This window comes from Cnephaeus nilssonii (genome assembly GCF_951640355.1).
Source record: "Cnephaeus nilssonii genome assembly, chromosome: 21".
Taxonomy (NCBI): Eukaryota; Metazoa; Chordata; class Mammalia; order Chiroptera; family Vespertilionidae; genus Cnephaeus; species Cnephaeus nilssonii.
This window is the reverse complement of record NC_137092.1, coordinates 5,341,959-5,365,037: the sequence shown is the minus strand read 5'-3', so window position 1 is coordinate 5,365,037 and position 23,079 is coordinate 5,341,959. Positions and strand designations below refer to the sequence as shown.

At 49.0% G+C, this 23,079-nt stretch overlaps 1 protein-coding gene across 1 annotated transcript in view; it reads right to left on the bottom strand.

The window, feature by feature from the left end:
- The window catches only part of FNDC7 (fibronectin type III domain containing 7), a gene marked incomplete at both ends in the record, with an annotated part of 23,372 nt that extends 1,041 nt beyond the window's left edge, over positions 1-22,331 (bottom strand). The window contains 11 exons of the mRNA XM_079762022.1: positions 140-169; positions 2,352-2,612; positions 4,537-4,791; positions 6,681-6,935; positions 7,685-7,942; positions 9,622-9,876; positions 13,138-13,395; positions 14,583-14,843; positions 15,895-16,149; positions 21,745-21,763; positions 22,269-22,331. Coding sequence (XP_079618148.1) covers positions 140-169; positions 2,352-2,612; positions 4,537-4,791; positions 6,681-6,935; positions 7,685-7,942; positions 9,622-9,876; positions 13,138-13,395; positions 14,583-14,843; positions 15,895-16,149; positions 21,745-21,763; positions 22,269-22,331 — 2,170 coding nt within the window. The remainder of the gene's footprint in view (positions 1-139; positions 170-2,351; positions 2,613-4,536; positions 4,792-6,680; positions 6,936-7,684; positions 7,943-9,621; positions 9,877-13,137; positions 13,396-14,582; positions 14,844-15,894; positions 16,150-21,744; positions 21,764-22,268) is intronic.
- Positions 22,332-23,079: the final 748 nt, after the last annotated feature.

Genomic DNA, 23,079 nt, shown 5'->3' with positions numbered 1-23,079 from the left:
CCATGCAAACCGGAAGCAGACACCCTAGCATTTGTCTCCCTGATTAATTGAAGAGTCAACTTTGATCCTGACTTCATTGTCGCCCTAAAAGGCAACGAGAAAGTCCCCTTCTACTTCATCCATGAGAAAAATAACTTACCCATTCCAAGTGTACTTCCAGAGCAGGTGACTGCAATAAATAAAAACACAGCATTTCACATATACTTATTGATATGTTTAAGGTGATACAACTTAAGAAAGAATAAAGGGAAAGTAAACCAAAGAATGAATGAGCGCCCAGCCGGCGTGGCTCAGTGGTGGAACATCGACCTATGAACCAGGAAGTCACGGTTCGATCCCTGGTCTAGCCCCATGCCCGGGTTGCAGGCTGGATCCCCAGTAGGGGGCGTGCAGGAGGCAACTGATCAATGATTCTCATCATTGATGTTTCTATCTCTCTCTCCCTCTCCCTTCTGCTCTGAAATCAATAAAAAATATATATATATTTTAAAAAGAACGAATGAGAACCAATCTGGGTGATGGGAGAAGGAGATAACTACTAGCAGTCTGACCTTGGGCAAGTCACTTAACTGCTCGGTGCCTCAGTTTACCTATAAGGGGTAAGAAGAAGAATGCCAACTTCATAGGGTTATTATAAAAATCAATTAATACATGTAAACCCTATAATAGTTGCAGCACATAGTCAATAGCTATTAGTCATTATTATCATTTACAATATTGTCCTAATTATCAGAGTAACGCATCATTGACACTGAAGAAGAAGGAAAAAAAACAACACAAAAAACTCTAAAAACAACACCAAAAAATGTCCCCCAAATGCATGGTTTTTACCAGGGAAACAGCCTTGAGATATTGAATGTGAAAATACTTGACACATTTTAAAACACTTGGTAGAGCCCTAGCCAGTTTGGTTCAGTGGATAGAGCGTCAGCCAGAGGACTGAAGGGTCCTGGTTTCAATTCTGGTCAAGGGCACGTACCTCAGGTGCAGGCTCCATCCCAGCCCCAGTCGGGGCACGTACAGGAGGCAGCCATCGATGTGTCTTCTTACATCCCTGGTTCTCTCTGTCTGTCTCTCCCTTACCCTTCCACTCTCTCAAAAATTAATGGAAAAATATCCTCCGGTGAGGATTAACAAAAAAATAAAAAATAAAGTAAAACACTTGATAGATTGTAAAACTTTATGCAGCTATAATGAAATCCTGTGATGAGCTGGAAGCTCTTTCTCCTAAGAGCACATCCCCACCCCAGCAACCTAATCCTGTCACTTCCCAGAGGGCCCTGCTTTGGGCCAGCACGTCCTGTGGACAAGATAATGAAAAAATAGGGAATCGGAGCATGACAGCCAAGGACAGGGAGGACGCCCCCGCAGAGGGCCTGGCCGGGCTCCATCCCCGGAGCCCTCCCGAGCCTCTGTCACCTCCACAGAATTGGACATTTCAGATTCTGCTTCTCAGCGAAGATCGCTGAGCCAAGATTGACTCCTCTTCCTGTGTTCGAAGGCTTCTTCGTCTCTTTTCTTTTTTCTTTCTTTTTTTTTTTAGAAGTTTATGAAAAGTGTATGAGTATGCCTGGGCACGGTAGCGGGAGGGAGGGGCTGGAACACGGGGCAGGGAACTGTGAGATGGCACTTGCTCACTGTTCTGATTTGTGATCACATACTGCCAAGCCCAGCTTAGGACTTAGGAATTCGTGTGTGTTTTTTTCTGGTCCCCCAACTCTTCCTCAGTCACAAGACTGAACCTGTACAACTAAAAGTTAAAGTGTCTCAATCTCCAACGCTCCGGGGTGTCTATCGTTATCTCTAAGACTGTGTTTTAAAAAAATCTGTCCCCAAATCTGAAAGCAGAAACTCGTTTAAAAATCGCCTTTACTATTTAAGCAGCGGACATCCGGTCCTTTTCCTGAAGGAGAGAGGAGGAGGGGAGACGGAGCGTCTCCCAATCAAATAACAACGAAGCATCACAATTCCCAGGAAGCCAGGGGTCCCCAGGTGCCAGCGTCTCCCTGCAGGATGTGGAAATGGCATACCCTCTTGTTAATTATCTTTTTAAATGTATTTTACAGAGAGAGGAAGGAAGAAGGAGAGAGAGAGAGAAAAAAACATCCATCGGCTGCCTCCTGCACGCCCCACACTGGGGATGGAGCCCGCAACCCGGGTAGGTGCCCTGGCCGGGGAATCGAACCATGACCTCCTGGTTCACGGGGTCGATGCTCAGCCAACTGAGCCACGCCGGCCGGGGCATCATACCCTCTTTGACCTTCTCTCCCAAGGATGAGTGGCCCAGCGTCTTCCTTCACAGATCGTGCTGAGGGTTCGTTTTAAGTCGAGTCCTACCTAACTTGCTCTACCTGAATATATTTTTTTGGGACAGAAGGTGAGCTTCAGGCCGGTCTCCGCCACCGGCGAGACCATCACGGTATACACGTCCCCGCAGGGTATCTCCGTGACGTCGCAGAAGCTGAGGCCGGCGCTGGGGGAGCAGGTGAAAACGCCTTTGGAGCCGTGGAGGTCAGAGCTGTAGTTGGTGGAGCCCCTGGCGGCTCGCCAGCCGACCCGGATGCCATTAGGGCCCAGCCTGTACAGTTTCACCCCCAGCGGGCAGCAGGCACCTGAAGGGGGACAAGAGACACACACACACCCCGCTCGTTCCCCCAGCGCACACACGTGGCCTTTATTGCTACGGGGAAACCGTACAAGCCGCTTAGGCTAAGGGGGATGTGAAGAGAGCAAGATTTGAAGAGGTACCGAGTTTTTCCCACGGTGGGCCACGTGGTTAGAGAGCCATGTGTAAAAACAGTTAAGTAAATGCACAAGACTGTAAGAAAGAAGAGAGAGCCCTGGCCGGTTTGGCTCAGTGGATAGAGCGTCGGCCTGCGGACTCAAGGGTCCCAGGTTCGGTTCCGGTGAAGGGCATGTACCTTGGTTGCGGGCACATCCCCAGTAGTGGGTGTGCAGGAGGCAGCTGATCGATGTTTCTCTCTATCCCTCTCCCTTCCTCTCTGTAAAAAAATCAATAAAATATATTAAAAAAAAAAAAAAAGAAGAGAGAAAAACAGACAAGAGGAGACATCCACATGTGTGGATTTTCTTTCCTTTTGTCCATCACCAGGGGCATGGATCTTTAAGAGAGCACCATGGGGAGTCCAAAAGTCACCCCTGGCCGATACGAGGTGTAGGTGAGTCCAGAGTTCTAAGTCAAAGGCACAGACCCCTTGTCAAGAGCCTTCCTTCTGCCCTAGTTTCAGATGCTTTCCGTGGGATTGGATTTAAACATCATTGGCTGCCTTCAGCTCTAACGGAAAAGACCTATTGTGCTGAGCTGAGCGAGGCCAGGGGAGCAGTCGCTCACACCACAGGCCAGTGAGCAGCTCCGTGACCAGCTCTGCAGGTCACACTTCCCCCGGGCTAGCCAGCGAGGCACTTGTTCCCTCTTTCCAAACACCCGGAGCGGATCACACAGCGGGTGTCAAGCAGGGCACCGAATGGCGGATTCCTCGGTAACTAAAATAGAGATGTTGTTGTGTAATAAGAAGAAAAATTCAGTTATAGCCCTAACCAGTTTGGCTCAGTGGATAGAGCATCGGCCTGCGGACTGAAAAGTTCCAGGTTGGATTCCGGTCAAGGGCATGTACCTTGGTTGCGGGCACATCCCCAGTAGGGGGTGTGCAGGAGGCAGCTGATCGATGTTTCTCTCTCATCAATGTTTCTAACTCTTTATCCCTCTCCCTTCCTCTCTGTAAAAAATCAATAAAAAATATATTAAAAAAGAAAGAAAGAAAAATTCAGTTATAGATAATCAGGCTCATTTGATTTCTTCTTCTTTTTTTAAAAAAAATATTTTTATTGATTTCAGAGAGGAAGGGAGAGGGAGAGAGAGAGATAGAAACATCAATGATGTGAGAGAATCATTGATCAGTTGCCTCCTGCATGCCCCCCACTGGGGATCGAGTCCACAACCCAGGCATATGCCCTGACGGGGAATCAAACGGTGACTTCTTGGTTCATAGGTCGATGCTCAACCACTGAGCCACGCCGGCTGGGCTGGATTTATTCTTCAAAAAAAAAAATTTGGGGGGGCAGATGAGTGTGAAGCTAAGCAAAGGGCCATATTCCCAGAAGTAGATATCAGGGTGAGAACTTAGGCAGCAAATCTAAGGAAAAGCAATGGGCCAGAAGACGGTGTAAACCACCTTACGTATTTGTAGCACGTTATATAGGCTTTCTCGTTCTGATTATTCCCATTCCTCTTCCCAATGTGGAAGCAGAACCAGGGAAGGGAAGGCGGCACAGCTTATACGAAGCCGTGGCGTTAGACTCCTCTCTGCAGACTTGTTCTCCGACCCCTGGGCTGGCAAAATTATATCTCAACTCTCCTGTCCCCGGCCCTACGGCAGACACGACTAACTGGTCATGGAGCTCTTTCCCAGGAGAAACGGTGTCTTTCTATGTGAGAAGGAAGGCTTACGCCTGGACTCCAGATGGATAGTCCAGGCCCTTATGGATGCCGTAGAGCTGGGTTGAGGATCCACTTACTAGAGGCATAGCGTTGGTAGGCGCAGTCTGCCGTCAGCCCAGTGGCGCTAATTGCTTTTAAGGCCACTGTGTAATTGACGCCACACGTGACGCATCCCAGGAGGCAGTGGTTTTGATGGGTGTGACACTGAGACTGTCCAGTGCGGGACGCCAGGACGGTCACGTAGGTGAGGGCCCCGGTCCCAACAGTCCAGCTCACGTTGACCACTGACTGGGTGACCTGAGTCACCGTCAGGCCGGCTGGACAGCAGGGCACTGACATGACAAAAAAGAAAACATAACGGAGGGTGATTTGTGGAAAACGACCAAGAATGGTATTCAGCCTGTGTTTCATCCAATAGCCTACATTCCTCAAACCTTCCATTTCATTAAAACGTCCTTTTGTCAAGCAAACTCTCATGTCCTCTGAGGCATCAGTTAACATCAACTGAATATATACACTGAGTGGCCAGATGATGATGATCTCTGAACGAATAATAATCTGGCCACTCAGTGTAAATCCTATATAATAAAAGGCTAATATGCAAATTGTCCCCTCGACCAGGAGTTCCACCAGCAGGCAGGCCGGCCAACCGCCCATGTCCCCTCCCCCTGGCCAGGCTGGCTGGACCCCACCCATGCATGAATTTATGCACTGGGCCTCTAATATATATATATATATTAGGGGGAATAGGACTTCAAATAAATGTTCTTGTAGAGTCTACGTATTCCCCTTTGATGTCAATGCATGAGTGTATTAGAGTCTCCGATGTTTCTACAGAGCCTGTGTTCAAATCATGAAAGCTTTATAAGACTGGGGCTTATATATTCATGCACCGGGCCTCTACCTCTAATATAAATACACACACACACACACACACACACACACACAGAGTGGCCAGATTATTATGCGCTCAGAGATCATAATAATCTGGCCACTCAGTGTATATAGTGGGTGCTTCACCCAAGAACACGATGCATTAACTGGCTGTGGGTAATACGAGGTTCCCCCCATTTTTTTTCAGAATAAGAAAATGCTTCGTTGCCCCCAGCATTAACAATTCCAGTTGCAAATTTCAAAGCAGCAGCTGCCTGCACCCCTCCTCCCAATATAACATTTCAGAGCATTTGTAATTAAATGCATTTTTCATTTATCATGCATTTCATAGGATATAACGGATATAAAAGCTTGAAATATTCCTAACAACCTAAGAATACCACAGCCAAGTCTCAATTTTCGTAGGGACCCATTATATAGAATATAGAAATCTCTAGAAACTTCCCGGTGTACTTGGCATTGTCTCTATTCCACAGCTTTTTATGTTCCAACTTTTTATAGTCCAAAGTGCCGACGGCAGTTGTATATAAGAGAAAATAATGTCCAAAGGCTTTAAGTAGCTTGCTAAATTTTGCTCACACACAATACTAAGAAGCAATAACCACTTTCTCTCATCCAGCTCTTACTATGCAGCAGGTACTATGTGGAGAGCTTTGCAGGATTAATTAATATTCACGACCACTCAAGGAAGCCATTGCCCACCTTTACATGTTAGGAAACGCAAAGACTCAAGAGGGCTGAGCCAAAGAGGTAAATAATAACCCAGCTCATCTGGTCACTTGTTAGTTGTCTTGGTAGATTGTGACATGGGGGAATAGGACTTCAAATAAGTGTTCTTGCAGAGTAAATGTATTCCGCTTTGATGTCAATGTATGAATGTATTAGAGTCTCCGATGTTTTTATAGAGCCTGTGTTCAAATGGTGAAAGCTTTATAAGACTGGGGCTTTTTTAATTGATTAGAGAGAGAGAGAAAGGAAGAAAGACAGAGAGATAGAGAAAGAGAGAGAGAGAGAGAGAGAGAGAGAGAGAGAGAGAGAGAAAGGGAGAGAGAGACATATCAGCTTGTTGATCCACCTATCTATGCATTCACTGACTGATTCCTGTCTGGGCCTTGACGGGGGATTGAACCCACAACCTTGGCATATTGGGTCGACGCCCCAACCAACTGAGCTACCCTGCCAGGGCAAGACTGGGGCTCCTGGAAAGTCCTCTGCGTTTCCTGTGTCTCTGTCACACGTAGGGCCGATCAGGTAAAATAGTTCATGTCTTAAGACAGTCCCTCGGGACCCCACCGATGCCGGGTGCCAGCTGGGGGCTGCCGCGTACCTGTCTCCAGCGGGACACTGTAGCTGGGCAGGCTCCGTCCCGCCTGCGTCTCGGCCACCGCGGTGACGGAGAACACGGAGCCGCAGGGCAGGCCGCCCAGGGCGCAGGCCTGGCCGGAGCTGCTGCACCGGTACAGCCCCTCGTCCCCCCGCGCCGTCACCGTGTAGGTGGCGCCCCGGTTCCTGGATGTCCAGTGCACGTGGGTCACGGAGAGGGCGTCCTTCGAGAGGCTTTGTATTTCGGGGCTGCAAGGGGCTGAGAGAGTTCAGGTTATTCACTGAGACAGGGAGAGTCAGCAATATCCCGTGTGCCCTTTGCTCTCAAACCGACCTCCTCCCCCCCAATGAGATCGGTGTCCCTCTCAGCCATCCCCGACGGGCAGCCCAAATTCACAGTCTTTGTGGGCAAACCTTGGCGCCATTGACAGATGGCTTGGGGTTCCTAGAGCATCCGACTAACCGGAAAATGCTACGTTTTGGACTCCAAAAGCAAAAGGAATTGAGCTTGGCTGGTGCGGCCCAGTGGTTGAGCGTTGACCCTTGGACCAGGAGGTCAGGGTTCGATTCCTGTCATGCCCAAGTTGTGGGCTTGATCCCCAGCAGGGGGCGTGCAGGAGGCAGCTGATCGATGATGTTTCTATCTCTCTCTCTCCCTCTCACTTCCTCTCTATAATCAATAAAAACCTATTTTTAGAAATGTAATTGAGACAAACATGTGCGGCCTGAACCCTCATGGTGGGAATACAGGCAGGAGCCCCAAAGGGAGGGGAAGTGAATGGCTGACAGGCAAAACCGCCCACCATCCCCAGGGTGTCCTCTTTCGTTTTCTTTTTCCCCAGCTCCCCTCTTCCACCCTCTCTCGGCCTCCCCTTGGTGAGACGAGCCCCAGTGGTCCCACAGGAGCGGCCGTGGGAGTCAGCCTCTCCGTGGCTCTTGCTGGAGGCCCACCCTGGGCCACACCGCCGGGGCGGGCGGGGTCAGCGAGCGGAAGCTAGCGGATCGCACCGGTGGTGATGAATCGGGACGCACAGGAGGTGTTGCTGCCGCGGGCTTCGCTGAAGGAATACACCGTGACGTTGTACTTGGTGTCGCACTCCAGAGCAGACAGGGTACACGCGGGGGCCGTGTCGTTGCACTCCACCACGTTGAACCCGTCGGCAGCCCTGGTTTCATAAAGTTCGGCACCCCGGACGGGAGACCAGACCATCTCCACTCTGTCGCTGGACACCAACACGGGGTTAATGTCGCTAGGACAACAGGGAGCTGGGCGCAGACAGAGAGAGGGGGTGCAGGTCAGTGCAGGAGCAGACCCTGACCTCCCCGTGCACGACTCTGTCGCTGCCCTCAAGTATTGCAAGACCCTCCTAGCCCAGTGGCCGGCAAACTCATTCGTCCACAGAGCCAAGCATCAACAGGACAACGATTGAGATGTCTTTTGAGAGCCAAATTTTTTAAACTTAAACGTCTTCTAACGCCACTTCTTCAAAATAGACGCGCCCAGGCCGTGGTATTTTGTGGAAGAGCCACACTCAAGGGGCCAAAGAGCCGCATGTGGCTCGCGAGCCGCAGTTTGCCGACCACTGTCCTAGACCTTCCAGCTCCGAGCGTGGCCTAAGACCCGCTACCTGGAGGATGAATCCTCTAAGCGTAGCATTCAAGTGCATTATGAGCTGTGCCCAGTCTGCTGTTCAGCTGCCCCTCCAGACTCCTGGACTCCCCACCACACACGTGCTCTCATGTCCCTGTGCCCCAAAGACCGCTGAGCCGTCTGCTGGAATGCCATCCCCCTCTTCTGTCTGACAAACCAGGCTCGGTCCAACTGCTCCACCCTATGGGTCTCTCCAGGCTCTGAAACAGATAATGCTGGGGGGCGGAGGAGGGCAGGCAGCAGCATCCTATGAGCAGATTTTAGAAGAAACCCTCCATTAACTCATGGACAAATTCTGACCAATGTCTGACTCAGCTTGGAGGGTCTCTGGAATGCTCATGCCCCTCCCACCTGCCACCCGTCCTTAAAGATCCAGGTCAAGGTCACTCCCTCTGGAAGACACTCCTGCACTCTTGAGGCCTCTTTCTCCAAATTCCAAGGCAGCGACGATTTGATTCCCCTCACCCTGGTAAAATGTATTGCAACCCAGCTAGGATCATTTTCTACATAATGATATTGTAGTGTTCTTATCTGCAAAGATAGTTGACTAGTTTTAAGTCGCTCACTCCACTCATTCTTCAAAAAATCGAGCATCTCCCATATCGAGCCAACCACACTCTGACAAGCATTGAGGATGAAGAGATAAATAAAACACAATCCCTGCCCCGGAAGAAGATGCAAGCCTAGTGGAGGAGGTTAATGATAGTAACAGGAATAACGATGCTAATAAACATGCTTGCATTGTGCCTTGTCACGTGCAAAGACCTTTTCATACTCATCTTCTCGTTATGTATTATTTGTCCCATTTGGCAGTGGGGGATACAGAGGAACTAGCAAGGTAGACATCATTGTCCCCATTTTACAGATAAGTTGGTGGTCAAGTTAGGACCTGAACCCAGGTGTCCCTCTGCAAAGCCCTCCACGCTATGTAGCATCTTTGCATCTCTGTTTCCTGCTTCGGGGGGAGGAAGGAATTCCTGAGACATAAGGATTGCATCTCCTTGGACATCTAGCACAAGAGCTGAACACCTTGGTGGAGGGGTCAAATTTTCAGAGCGGGGTTGAACAACTACATTCTTTCCCCTCTTTTCACTCCAAACCCTTGCATTCTGGTCAAGCTTTGGTCCAGGGAGCCAAACCTTCCTAGCCTGGGAAGAACGTGAAAGGAGAGATTCACTTTCCGTTCTTGGCCCTAGCGTAGCCCCCAGGGGGGCTAGGCAACAGGTGATCCATTTTACTGCGACGTGTAGTGGACTCGGATCCCCCTGTACAAGCAGCGTCAAGGGCGACTTACCTGTGGTGTAATTGAACACATCGCCCAAAGGGCTCTGCCCTGCCTTGTTGTAGGCAAAAACGCTGATGAAGTAAGTGAAGCCACATTCAGATGGGAAGTCGCACTGGGTGAGGGATGTGTTGCAGTGAACTTCCAAGCCGTCATCACTCTTCACAAAGGCCACGTAGTAATCACCCAGGTCCACATTGGACCAAGACACAGACAGGTGGCCAGGGGGGTCTTCTTGGAGCGTCACTCCTCCAGGCGCACAAGCAACTAGGAAATGGTGAACCATAAACAGGGGTGAGAAGTTTACTTTACTTCTTTGCAACTGTCCCCGATACCGGAGGCTGTTGAACAAGGAATACATTGAACAGTATGTGCAAGCCAATGAGACATTCTCACACGCCCTAACATTTATCTCACCCCATCCATGCTAAGACTGTGTTGGAAACAGTCACGGATTGTTCAATATGTGTTAAGACAATGCCAGGATCAGCACAGAATGAAGTCTTCTGAAGGAATGAATCAACTCATTCTTTCAAGCTCTAAGCTTCAGCTCATTCTTTCAAGCTCTAAGCTTTCAAAATTTCATTTCATTTTTTAAAAAAAATACTTTTAATTGATTTGAGAGAGAGGATGGGAGAGGGAGAGAGAGATAGAAACATCAATGATGAGAGAGAATCATTGATCAGCTTCCTCCTGCATGCCCTCTACTGGGGATTGAGCCCGGAACTCCGGGCATGTGCCCTGACCAGGAATCAAACCGTGACTTCTTGGTTCATGGGTCAATGCTCAACCACTGAGCCACATTGGCTGGGCTAAGCTTTTAAAACTTTAGTCATCTCTAATGGAAATCTTCCTAAAATATACTACACAATTCTCAGCCTCAGGAAACATGTAGAACTTTCTAAATATAGCTCTCTATATAAGTCAGGTTCTCTGATAAGTCAAGGCCGTTCCCATGATCATGTAGTGTTGTATACAAACTACAGTGGTGCCTCCTGGGCTGATGAGTGTGGGGGGCTATGTCTGTGGCACTTTACCCTGGAGCATGTTAGAACTGACTGGGGAGCTTTTACGAACTATTCATATCCAGTCTCCACTTCCAGCCACTCGATTTCACTGGTCTTCAGTGGGGCCTGGGTTCTGGACTTTATAAAAGCTCTCCGGATGCTGTTACCATGCAGCCAGGAAGGAAAACACTGGCTGGTTCTCATGTGCATTAGAGGACTAACTCAGAACTGCTGGGCTTTGCAAAGCGTTTTTCTTTTCTTTCCTTTTTTTTTTTAGGACACAAAATTTTATTTAAATATTTTGGGGGGAGGGGACACCACACTTCTACTTAATTAAGAGAAACATTTTTATCAGGACAGAGGTCTTTTATGACTATTACAAGAGGCCCGATGCATGAAGATTCGTGCAAGAATGGGCCTTCCTTCCCCTGGCTCCCGGCACTGCCTTCGCTCCGGCCCGGAGCCACCTTCCCACCTTCCCACGCTGCCCAGAGGCCCAGAGCAGCTGGGGAGGTGCAGAATGCCTGCGTAGTCGCCATGGCGGCGATGCAAGCGTCCAGCCACGCCCCTGGCCACTTGGTGCCTGTGTATGCAAATTAACCCACCATCTTTGTTGGGTTAATTTGCATGCTCACTCCTGATTGGCTAGTGGTGTTCACAAAGGTACGGTCAATTTGCATCTTACTCTTTTATTAGTGTAGATTATTTTCCACTCATCATGCCATGAATTCACAGGGAAGGGTTCCAGCAGCTCAGGCCCCTTTCCATTGGTCCTCACCGTGTTTCTCTGGAAGGAGGAGGCTGGCTTCCTTCTTTTTCTGATCATTTTCCTGTACACCTTTCAGGAAGCTGTCTTGACTCTTCGCGTGTGTAATATGCTCAATCCGTACCTTCATTCTCTTGGCAAGAATCTTGCCCTTAACTTGTTTGTTTACAACAATGCCCGCTGGGTGCCGGCTGACACTGTAGACTCTGCCAGTGTTTCCTGGTGGCATTTGTGGGGCGTTCCTTTCTCAACAGTGCCATCCTCTTGATATGTCTGCCATATCACCTTTCCTGTAGATTCGCATGTATGTGGCCAAAGGAACAGCTCTGTGTTTTCTAAAAGGCCTAGAGGACACACAGCGGGTCCTCTCCCCTTCCCCTTGGCGTTAGTCATTTTGGCCAAAAGAAAAGTGAAAGTGTATTTCCTCTCTCTCCCTCTCTTAGCTTCTCCTAATCATTTCCAATGTGACATCCACACTGAATTAGAGTTGTTCAAAGAGAAGCCAAGTCACCAACTCGTTAACAGCGACTTTAACATAATCATGATTTTATTTAACACACTTTCATTATTATTTTATTTATTTATGATCTGAAGAGGTGGCTATATTTTCCCCTCTGAAATTGAGTGTGCCGGCTTGGTGACGGCTCTCCTTCTCCCTGCTCAGAAACGTTTAGAATGACGTAATTCTGAATTTGGGGTAAAGTGGACATTCTTGCAGTTAGCTACATTTCCTTTGGCTTAGATTCATCAAATCAGGCAAACTCGGGCTTGAATTCCAGATGGTGCCGGAACTGAACATCACTGAGCCCTTGGAAAAATTACTTAACTTCTCTGAGCTTCCATTTTCTTATCTAAAAAGGAGATAACAGAACCTACCTCGTGGAGAATTAAATAAGAGGATGTACTTAAAATGCCTGGGACACTGTAGGTCTTCACCAGATGTTAGTTCCCATCCCCCAGACCCATAGCTATTTCTCAATAGAGGAGCAAACCTCCGCATCTGTATGCCTCATGTCTTCGATAAGAATGAAAACGGGAAGATAGCTGGACACCTATTCAGAACGACGGACAGCCCTTCTTTATCTTAAAAAAGGGCACCCCCAAGCCTGGGTCTGTGCAAGGCGATGCCGGGAAGAGGCCGCCATCTGTGCGGCACGGTCAGAGCTGAGCACGACTCACTGGTCGTAGGAACCGTGCGGCCTGGCAGGTGAGACGGGAACGAAGCGAGGGACGATCTGGGCTGGGAGCCGGGCCTCCTCTCTTCAAAGACGCGCTTCTCCCGATGCCCAGTATCTGGTTTCGCTTCCACGTTACTCAGCCGCATCGGCACGTCCAACTCCAGGCTTTCCTTTGGACCAGACTCTCCTGTTCACGTCACCTGTGTCCGCATGGCGGTCACCTTGGCTCACCAGCCCCACAGCGACCTCGCTCTTGGTTGCGCATCGTTTTTTTGTTTTTTAGGGTGTTTTTTTTGTCTTGTTTTATTAATCCTCACCCAAGGATATTTTTCCATTGATTTTTTAGAGAGAATGGAAGAGAGGGAGAGAGGAGAGAGAAAAAGAGAGAGGGGTGGTGGGAGAGACATTGATGTGGAAAAGTCACATTGATTGGTTGCCTCCTGCACATGCCCCAACCTGGACCGGGATGGGGCCTGCAACCCAGGTACATGTCCTTGACCGGAATCGAACCCGAGACCCTTTGGTCTGTGGGCCGACGCTCTAACTACTGAGCCAACCGGCCAGGGCCGTTACGTACTGGTTTTCAGGGTCACCGCTGACGCCGACCTGCTGGACCCGGCATCGTTCCTGGCCGACACGGAAATCAGGTACTCGGTCCCGCAGCGCAGGGCGGAGATGGTGCAGCCTCGGGCGGCCGTGCTGCAGCTCAGCTGGGAGGAGGCGCTCCGAGCCAGCGCCGTGTAGTTGGAGGCTCCTTCCGTGGGGGCCCAGGAAACCGACGCGGTCAGAGCCCCGCTGTCAAAGGAGACTTGAATGTCGGCAGGAGCCCGGGGACCTGCATTTGTGAGAAACAGTTAAGATTCGGCAGAAGCTGCAAGAACCCGAGTAAGATTTGGCCTAACAGGTGCTTAGATGGGAGGATGGGGGCCAGAGAGTGGCAGGAGGAGCGTCTACCCCAGGCTGGGGGGCAGGGAGAGCCGTGTGCAAGGGTGACTGGTTTCCCGAAGCCTTTCTCTTTGTTCATTTCCCCGGGTTTTAAGTTTTAGAGACTTCGGATTTAGCCTGACTTTGCTGGGGCTGCTGTAACAAAGTGGCTTAAACAGCCAGCCGGTGTGGCTCAGTGGTTGAGCGTCGATCTGTGAACCAGGAGGTCACGGTTCAATTCCCAATCAGGGCATATGTCCAGGTTTCAGGCTCGATCCCCAGTAGGGGATTAGGCAGCTGACCAATGATTCTCTCTCATCATTGATGTTTCTATCTCTCTCCCCCTCCTTCCTCTCTGAAATCAATAAAAATATATATTTTTATTATTTATTTATTTAAATATATTTTATTGATATTTTACAGAAAGGAAGGGAAAGGGATAGAGAGTTAGAAACATCGATGAGAGAGAAACACTGATGAGCTGCCTCCTGCACACCCCACACTGGGGATGTGCCTGCAACCGGCACATGCCCTTGACCGGAATCAAACCCGGAACCCCCCAGTCCGAAGGCCGACGCTCTATCCACTGAGCTAACCGGTTAGGGCAAAATGTATATTTTTTTAAAAGTGGCTTAAACAACAGAGATGTATTGCCTCGCAGACCTGGCCACGAGAGGCCTGAAGTCAAGGTGTTGGCAGGGTGTGTTCCTTCCGGCGAAAAAGGCTGCGTTCCAGGCCTTTCTCCTCGGCTTGTAGGCGGTGGCCCTGGGGTTCATATGGCATTCTCCCTGCGTGTGCATGTCTGGGTCCAAACTTCCCTCTTTTTATGAGGACATGAGTCATACTGGATTAGGGCCCATCCCATGATGTCATCTTAACTAGTTGCATCTGCTCTGAAATTAGCATTTCTTTGTTCATGCAGCAAGCATTTAAACTGCCCAGGGGGCCCAGGCAGGGAACTATAAATAAACTCATCATACATTCGAATAGCTGCTGCCAGCTGCTCTCCGCTCATCACTGAACCCGGCGCTGGATGGCTCCCAGGCACGGCCCCTCCGTTAACCACCAAGGAGCTTGGGGCGAGCTGGGAAGTCTCACCTGTTCTCTGGTTGCAGGTGGAGTCATCCCCAGGGGTCCCGTTGGCATTCCACGCGTAGGCCTTGATGGTGTAGAGAGTCCCGGCGTCTAAACTGGTGAATGTCAGGGTGGTGTTTGTGGTATTCTCCTTCCATATTCTACCCAGACCATTGGCTCGCATGAGGGACACAGAGAACCCGGTGGCCATGTACACGGCTCCCCACTGCACGAGAATGGAGTCTGAACTTGGAGAGCTCACCTCCAGAACCGGAGCGGCCAGCACTGCAAAGGCAGAAACACGTGTGTTTGCATTACAAAGGTTTGGTCCAGGAGAATTCTGATTTAGGAGGAAGTAGTCTGAGGTGGATAGGCCATGTTAGGAAATAATGATTTGCTCTTCAAAAAAGATTCAAGGCAGAGTTTCATGAAGAATTGCTGTTAAAAAAAAGAATTGCCATTTAAATAAAAACATAAGAATTGCTATTTAAATGTGTATTCATTACAAATAGTTCATCCCAGGAATGGGGAACAGAGAAATTCTAATATTAGGCATTACTTGAAGCTGGAGGATGGTGAGACATTAAATAAAACATCCCTGTAATCATCGCATAAGTCCGTGGGGTATAGAATGATTCGTTCTATTTTACTACCCCGACAACCTGTCAGAAATACGCCTAGGTGCAACTTTCAAATCTATTTTAAGTTATGCTGATGACAAACTCCACAAATGCTTTTATTCCGAGTAAGTCAAAGTGTCCTTTGTTCTCCCTGATCTTGATGGATAACAGGTTAAAAATAGAAATCCCTTTTTCAGAGATTTACAAGCAGGGATGCTTTTAAAGATGCCCAGGAATGCTTATTTTCCAAAGCATCTGGAGTTTAAATGCCACCTTCTCCGCAGATAACCACATTTCCAAAAGACGTCATTTTGTGGCTTTTACTTCTGGGCCCTGAATCATAGGCACTCACGCCACACAGAATTGCATCACGCCATCGCATCACGCCATCGCATCACACCATCGCATCACGCCATCGCATCACGCCATCGCATCACGCCATCGCATCACGCCATCGCATCACGCCATCGCATCACGCCATCGCATCACACCATCGCATCACGCCATCGCATCACGCCATCGCATCACACCATCACATCACACCATCGTATCACGCCATCGCATCACGCCATCGCATCACACCATCGCATCACACCATCGCATCACGCCATCGCATCACGCCATCGCATCACGCCATCGCATCACGCCATTGTAGCGTCAGTGTAACTGATCCAGGACACGAGCGATGGCTCAAAGGAGGCGGGGCGTCCAGCTACCTGTCTTTGCCTGCTTTGGAGGTGATGCCTGGCTTCTCCCAGCAGCACTGATGGATCTGACAGTGATTTGGTACAAGGTGGCAGCCTTCAGGCCCGTCACAGTGCCCGGGGAATTGGCCACCGTGGTTTCAATGACGGTGTCCCCATCTTTGGCCGCGAGGAGGTAACTGGTGGCGCCTGGCACTGTAGCCCATTCCACAGTGATACTGTTGCTGATTTTTGAGTATGCCTGGTCAATGGTGGGTATTTCAGGAACTGAAAGAGATTTTGAAGTTGACCGTTAGCTAGGACACCTATAAGAATGACTTCCTTCATCATTTTACTTGGCAAACTACACCATTTTTGCATCATCCTTCAGACACAGACTCTGCCCTGACTTCCCAGATTTAAGAAGAAGAAGAAGAAGGAGGAGGAGGAGGGGGAGGAGGAGGAGGAGAAGGAGAAGGAGAAGGAGAAGGAGAAGGAGAAGGAGAAGGAGAAGGAGAAGGAGAAGGAGAAGGAGAAGGAGAAGGAGAAGGAGAAGGAGAAGGAGAAGGAGAAGGAGAAGGAGAAGGAGAAGGAGAAGGAGAAGGAGAAGGAGGAGAAGAAACAGCCTGGCCCTCGTGGCTCAGTGGTTAAGTGTCAACCTATGAACCAGGAGGTCACGGTTCGATTCCTGGTCAAGGGCACATGGGTTGTGGGCTCGATCCTCAGTGTGAGGCATGCCGATCAATGATTCTCTCTCATCATTGATGTTTCCATCTCTCTCTTCCTCTCCCTTCCTCTCTGAAAGCAATAAAAATATTTATTATTTTTTTTAAAAAAAGAAGAAACAGAGAAAAATAAAGGCAAAGCTACTCTCCAGAAGAGAGCCAGAAAGCTCAACCTTCCAATCAGGAATGAGATTTCAAAGAGGTTTTTCCCACTTGCCTCTGGGATGGTTTGCACTTTCTGTATTTTTAAGAGTGAAATAAGAGTAGGGAATGATTGTGGGGAAAGATCTCTGAGAGGAGGGAGAGGGTCTTTGAGGGGCTTTATTCCAGAAGATTCTACTCTAGTTTGGCGTCCTGGTAATTTCCCAGCCTGCTTTGCCACTATCTCCACCCCCAGCCCATGACTACTCTCCACCGAGTCCAGCGAGAGTCCACTTCCCTCCCCACCTCTGCCGTGGCCGAGTCTCCATTCCTGCATGTAATCTAATAGAGGAAGCAGGGAGAATTGAGTTTTGTTGTATAACCACGCCATCGTATTTTCTTTCATATTATTCGAATGGGACCATTTTCAGGTTGTTTTATATAAAATAAAAATCAACTTGATTCGCCCTTTCTCTATCAAAACCCTGCCTCGGGCTGCCCTCCTCCCTCAGGCCTGGCCATGGTTAGCCAGGGAGCTATGACTGTTTATGTCACACGCTCATACAAGGCATTCCTAGGCTTCCAGCACGGGCTGGGAGACACAGCATGCTCATCAGATTTGCTGCTTTTGCAAAAATCCCACAGGCACAAAAAAATGCCCCGGATGTTGATCCCAGTGGAAGAAAAGGTCAAATAAAAACAGCTGGTTTGAAACAGGCGCCTGGCCTTTTCCGTGTAACGTGGAGCAAATATTTGCTGGGTAAAAATCACTACGTGCCAAACTCCAAACGAAAAGGCAAAACGTAGCCAGAGGGCAAAGAGGAGGAGGAGGAGTAGACACGGGCCAAGTGTGTGACTTGCCAGTGTCACCCCCTCCCCCGGCCGCCCCCGCCTGCCAAGCCCCCGTGTGCGTGGCACAGACACCCTCTCTTTCCGCACCAACAGCCCAGAGAGCCCATCTCCGGAACAGCCGTGCCGCAGGGTGAACAAAGTCCGCACTGTGCGCGGGCCAGGCATTCCTTGAACGTCACCCAGGCCTGGCCCCTCTGCCATCGGCAGAAAATGATGATGGTTCTTCAGGCCCGGGCGGGGGGCGGGGGGCGGGGGGAGAGGGGGTGTTGCCTGCCCATCCCAGCCATTTGCCAGCAGAAGCTGACTCTGCAGGAAGCGCCATGTCCCCGTTCCCCTCAAACCTCCCCCCCCCGCCCCCCGCCTGCAGCATAGAAAGTCCCAGCAAGGACTTCCTCTTTCTTTTCTTTTCTTTATTTTTTTTAAAATATATTTATTGATTTCAGAGAGGAAGGAGAGAGAGATAGAAACATCAGTGATGAGAGAGAATCATGGATCGGCTCCCTCCTGCACGCCCCCTACTGGGGATCAAGTGCACAACCCAGGCATGTGCCCTTGGCTGGAATCAAACCTGGGACCCTTCAGTCCACAGGCTGATGCTCTATCCACTGAGCCAAACCAGCCAAGGGTTTTTAAATCTTCATTGTTGAAAGTATTACATATGTGCCCTTTTTTCTCCCCATTGACCTCTTCTAGCCCACCCCACCCCCTGCCCAGGCCCTCACCATCCTATTGTCTGTGCCCATGGGTGATGCATCTATGCACACAAGGTTTTTGGTTGATCTCTTCCCACCGGCTCACCCTCCCCCACCTGCCCTCTGAGACTCCAAAGAGGGACGCCCCCTTTCATCCCTCCCATACCCGCACCCCTTTCCCGCTCCCCGAGTTCCCGGTCCTGTGTAATCTGCTGTCTTTCCTCTGCATTTGTGGTGTCTCTCAGCCCCTTCTGTCTCCTTTGTCCCCAGAGTTTATCTTCCACGTCAGCCAGCCTTGTTCCTGGGGATGGAGTAACTTCCTGGGAAAATGGCCACCACATTAGCCACTCAGACACAGGAGGCCTGAGAGCGCCTCCACGGAGAGAGGCTGGAGAGGAAGATAAACAACGAGTCGGTCGGAGACGAATTCCCTGCAGCCTGTCCAGGGCCGAAGCCTCCACGAAACCTGCTGAGCTGAGCCGGCAGCGGCTCAGCTGCCCAGGAGTCACACAGGAAGAGGGTCTCAGCAGCGAAGCTCAGGGCCGGGTGGGAAACAGCAAAGGTTTGGATTGGGGAACGCTGGGTTTGAGCTTTTTACTTTTCTTTTTTTAAATCTTCACATGAGGATATTTCCTCCATTGGTTTTCAGAGAGAGAATGGAAGGGAGGAAGGGAGGGGATAGGAGAGAGAGAGAAACATCGATGTGAGAGAGACACATCGACCGCTTGCCTCCTGCACGCATCCTGATGAGGGGCAGGGAGCGAACCACAACCCAGGTACATGCCCTTGACAGGGACTCGAATGTGAGACCCTTCGGTGCTCGGGCCGACGCTCTAACCACTGGGCGCACCGTCCAGGGCTGAGCCCTTTACTTTTGCTTGTGAACATGTACGAGTCATTTCACCTCTTCGAGTCTCCGTTTTCTCCCTGGAGAATGTGGAATATTAATAACTAGAGGCCCAATGCGTGAGATTCGTGCAAGGGGCTTGGCCCTCGCAGCCGCGCCTTTGTCCGGAAGGTCATCCGGAATGATGTCCGGAAGGTCGTCCGGCTGTCTGGTCTAATTAGCATATTACCCTTTTATTAGCATAGATACCTACATATTTAAATGCCTACATCTCATGACGGCTATAAAGATGAAGGGAAAGAGTGTATGTAAGGGGACTTTGAAAGGAAAGGTAGGAAGGGCGTGCGTGTGTGTGTGTGTGTGTACCAGGGTGAGCGAATTCTGGGTTTGGAAAAGCCAGTCCGCATGGCAGTGCCATGGAGGGGTGCCAGGGAAGGCGCGATTCTGGGGAGTCTGGGGCCAGCGCAGGCTGGAGAGACAGGCTGCCTGATGTGCCCATTTTTCACTTAGTTGTGGGGCAGGATCTGAACAGGCACAGCAACAAACGATCAACACCTCTGTCCTGTCCCCTGAAAGAGAAGGGCAGCCGGCGTGGGATGGTTCCACACACCAGCAGCCCTTCCCTCTGTGTCGGTTCTGTGTTTGGCCCACGGGCGCGTTGATGGGAGAGAAGACGTTTGTCAGCCATTCCCGTGAGTCAGAAGCGAGAGCCTGGATGCTCAGCAGCTGTGCCTTCTATTCTCCCAGCTCAGGGTCTGAGGGAGCCCGCATGGCCCCGGCGCCCAGACACAGATCACTAACAGCTGACGCCAGAGCCCGCGGAGACACACATCCGAGTGGAAACCGCCTGCCCAGTTGAGAACACACACCCATCTGAACAAAAGCCAGGACGAGTCAACGGACGCCGGCCACCATGAGGGACCTAAAAAGCGCCTCGTTCCGGGGTCTCCGTGAGTGTGTCCTGGGATCTCCAAGAGGCAGCAGCGCTATGGTTTGTCTACTCAAAGCGATGATAACACAGTCACTCTGTATATGGCTAGACCAGTGGTCGGCAAACCGCGGCTCGCGAGCCACATGTGGCTCTTTGGCCCCTTGAGCGTGGCTCTTCCACAAAATACCACGGCCTGGGCGAGTCTATTTTGAAGAAGTGGCGTTAGAAGAAGTTTAAGTTTAAAACATTTGGCTCTCAAAAGAAATTTCAATCGTTGTGCTGTTGATATTTGGCTCTGTTGACTAATGAGTTTGCCGACCACTGGGCTAGACAGTCCTTCTCATAACTTTCTGATCATTTCAGAAGGTTTTTCAAGAACGAGTGAATAAGAAGAAAGTATAAAATGATTTTTAAAAACCTATTGTACATGCATGCATTTTATGGCTCAGCCATATGTCTAATATCAAATTTGAAACTGCCTCATTTATACTTCCTTTACTGGGGTATAGGTAAAATAATGTTAAAATTGTTCTTGCCCGGCCGGTGTGGCTCAATGGTTGAGTGTTGACCCATGAACCAGGGGGTCACCGGATCAATTCCTGATCATGGCATCTGCCTGGGTTGTAGTCTGGCAGCTGATCGATGGTTCTCTCTCGTCTTTGTTTCTATCTTTCTATCTCTCTCCTTTCCTCGTTCTCTAAAAGTCAATAAAAACGTATTTTTTAAAATAATAAGATAAATTAAAATTATTCTTATGTTGAATTGGTGTGAGAGTTTACTGGTGACATAATCGATATTTTAAGATCCCTCCAGATCATCTAAATCCCACTGAATATAAATTTCCATTCTGGGGACTTAGATTTCTAGAATGCACAAGCTAGAAGAGGCCTTTAGGGAAATTATCCATGCATTCAATCATTTTTTTTTTAAAGGTAATAAAATAGTGGGGGTTTTTTTAAAGCCTTTTTCCAGCTCCACGTTACCATTGTCTATATTTTAAGGATGCAATATTAGAAGTGTAAAGTATTTTTCATTAAAGTGGAGAATCTTAAGATTTTAATTAAAAAACGTTTCTAGTTTTCTGCTCTAATTCATCAGAAGACAAATAAGAAGTTATATAAATTAGACTCCTCACTATTTATGACTGAAATTTTGTTATTTTTGACTGAAATAATGGTTTTGTAATATTTTACTACATGACTCTATACCTCTTAGTACTCAATAAGAACATCTTAAGAGGACTTATCTTTGTTTGTTCTTTTGTATTTTTTTTGACGACTTATTTTTAAAAAAATATATTTTTTTATTGATTTCAGAGAGGAAGGGAGAGGGAGAGAGAGATAGAAACATCACTGATGAGAGAGAATCATTGATTAGCTGCCTCCTGCACACCCCCTACTGGGGATCGAGCCCACAATCTGGGCATGTGCCCTTGACAGGAATCAAACCCAGGACCCTTCAGTCCGAAGGCCAACGCTCTATCCACTGAGCCAAACCAGCTAGGGTGAGGACTTACTTTTTAAGTTTGATCCATGTATTTGCCTTACCAGCTCCGTTCACAGACTGTGTAAGTGTTCAGAAAATGTTGAATACTTTTTTCTGGGAGAGCCTTTATATTTCAGGGTAGCCAAGAATGCACAATGAAAATTCAAATCGAACATGGGGAGGGGGAGCTTGCATTTTAGAAAACTGTACCTGTTTTTGCTGAAGCAACCTGAAAAGGAAAGTTGGGAAAATTAGAACCATAAAGAAAAACACCATTTGGGGAAATGTAAAAACATCAATCAAAGGGGTAATAAGTTCATCACATTTTACACACGATGTGAGCAATCTTTCGCTCCGGACACCGTGTTCATTTGCACAAGTCACTTCCGCACACTCAAACCTACCACAAAGCAATCCTAAATAGCATTTAGAGGCTGGAGACGGGTCACGTTACTATTTCATTTTTTCTCCCTGAATCTGCCTATTGAACTAAGTCCGTAGCTACTGACAGATTTTTCAGAAATCTTTGTTCTTAAAATACAATGATAATTTTGTTTTCTTTCGCTAGAAAATGGCATCACATTTCAAACACACAAACATACACAATCTTAGTATGGTTCAAGAGTATTTCGATTTCTTCCTCCTCACCCCCTGGGCCCTAAAAGAGACAGGTAATGAACTTCTTTTTTTCCCCCCTCTAAATAGTTGCAGGTAGCTCAGAATGATCAGCTCACCATTTTAAGGCAGAGAAGACTGAATCCAATCAAAACCAAACCTTTCTTGGGCCCACCGTCCATGGTGTTGGACACGGCACTCACAGGGCACACGACGGAGTGATGGGGTCCTCTTTGGTCCCCAGGAGGCACTGTGGGCCCCTGGGATGTAGGGCCCCGATGCTGGAACAGAACCTGGCAAGTAGCTCCTCCCCTTGGGCGTGCTGACCTGTGACAGGGGCCTGGAGACGGGCAGGGACAGGTACTGCAAAGACTGAAAAAGAGAGAGCTGAAGAAAGCCACGCCACGCCAGCCGAAAAGCTGCTGTGACCTGGGTTTGAAGGTAATACGCAGAATGCTCTCCTTTTCTCTTCAAAAAACATTTGCTTCTACATAGAAATGTTACAAAGCTGCGCAGAGAATTATTGAGATAGCGGGATGATCGTTTTCAACGTGGGGCTCCTGACCGGTTTTATTTACCCCTTTTCACCTGGGTTGTTGCTCTTGTCTCTGTAGGGAGTGATCAGCCTGCCGTCCAGGGCAATTTGCTGCCCAACTTCACTATGGAAGATGGCAGGGCAGGGGGCTGGGCTGGGGCACAGGGAGGGATTGCTGAGGGATACGAACTCACAAGTGGCAGATGAGTAAGTCCTGAGATCCAACGCATGGCCCAGTGAGTTCATCCACGATACCGCTTCATAACCCTCAAAGGGAAGAGGCTAGATCTTAGCCAGCCTCCACACAGAAATGACCATGCGGTGATGTGGAGGTGTTTAGCTGATGCTACTGTAGTCATCACATTGTGATATGTACATGTGTCAAACCAACACGG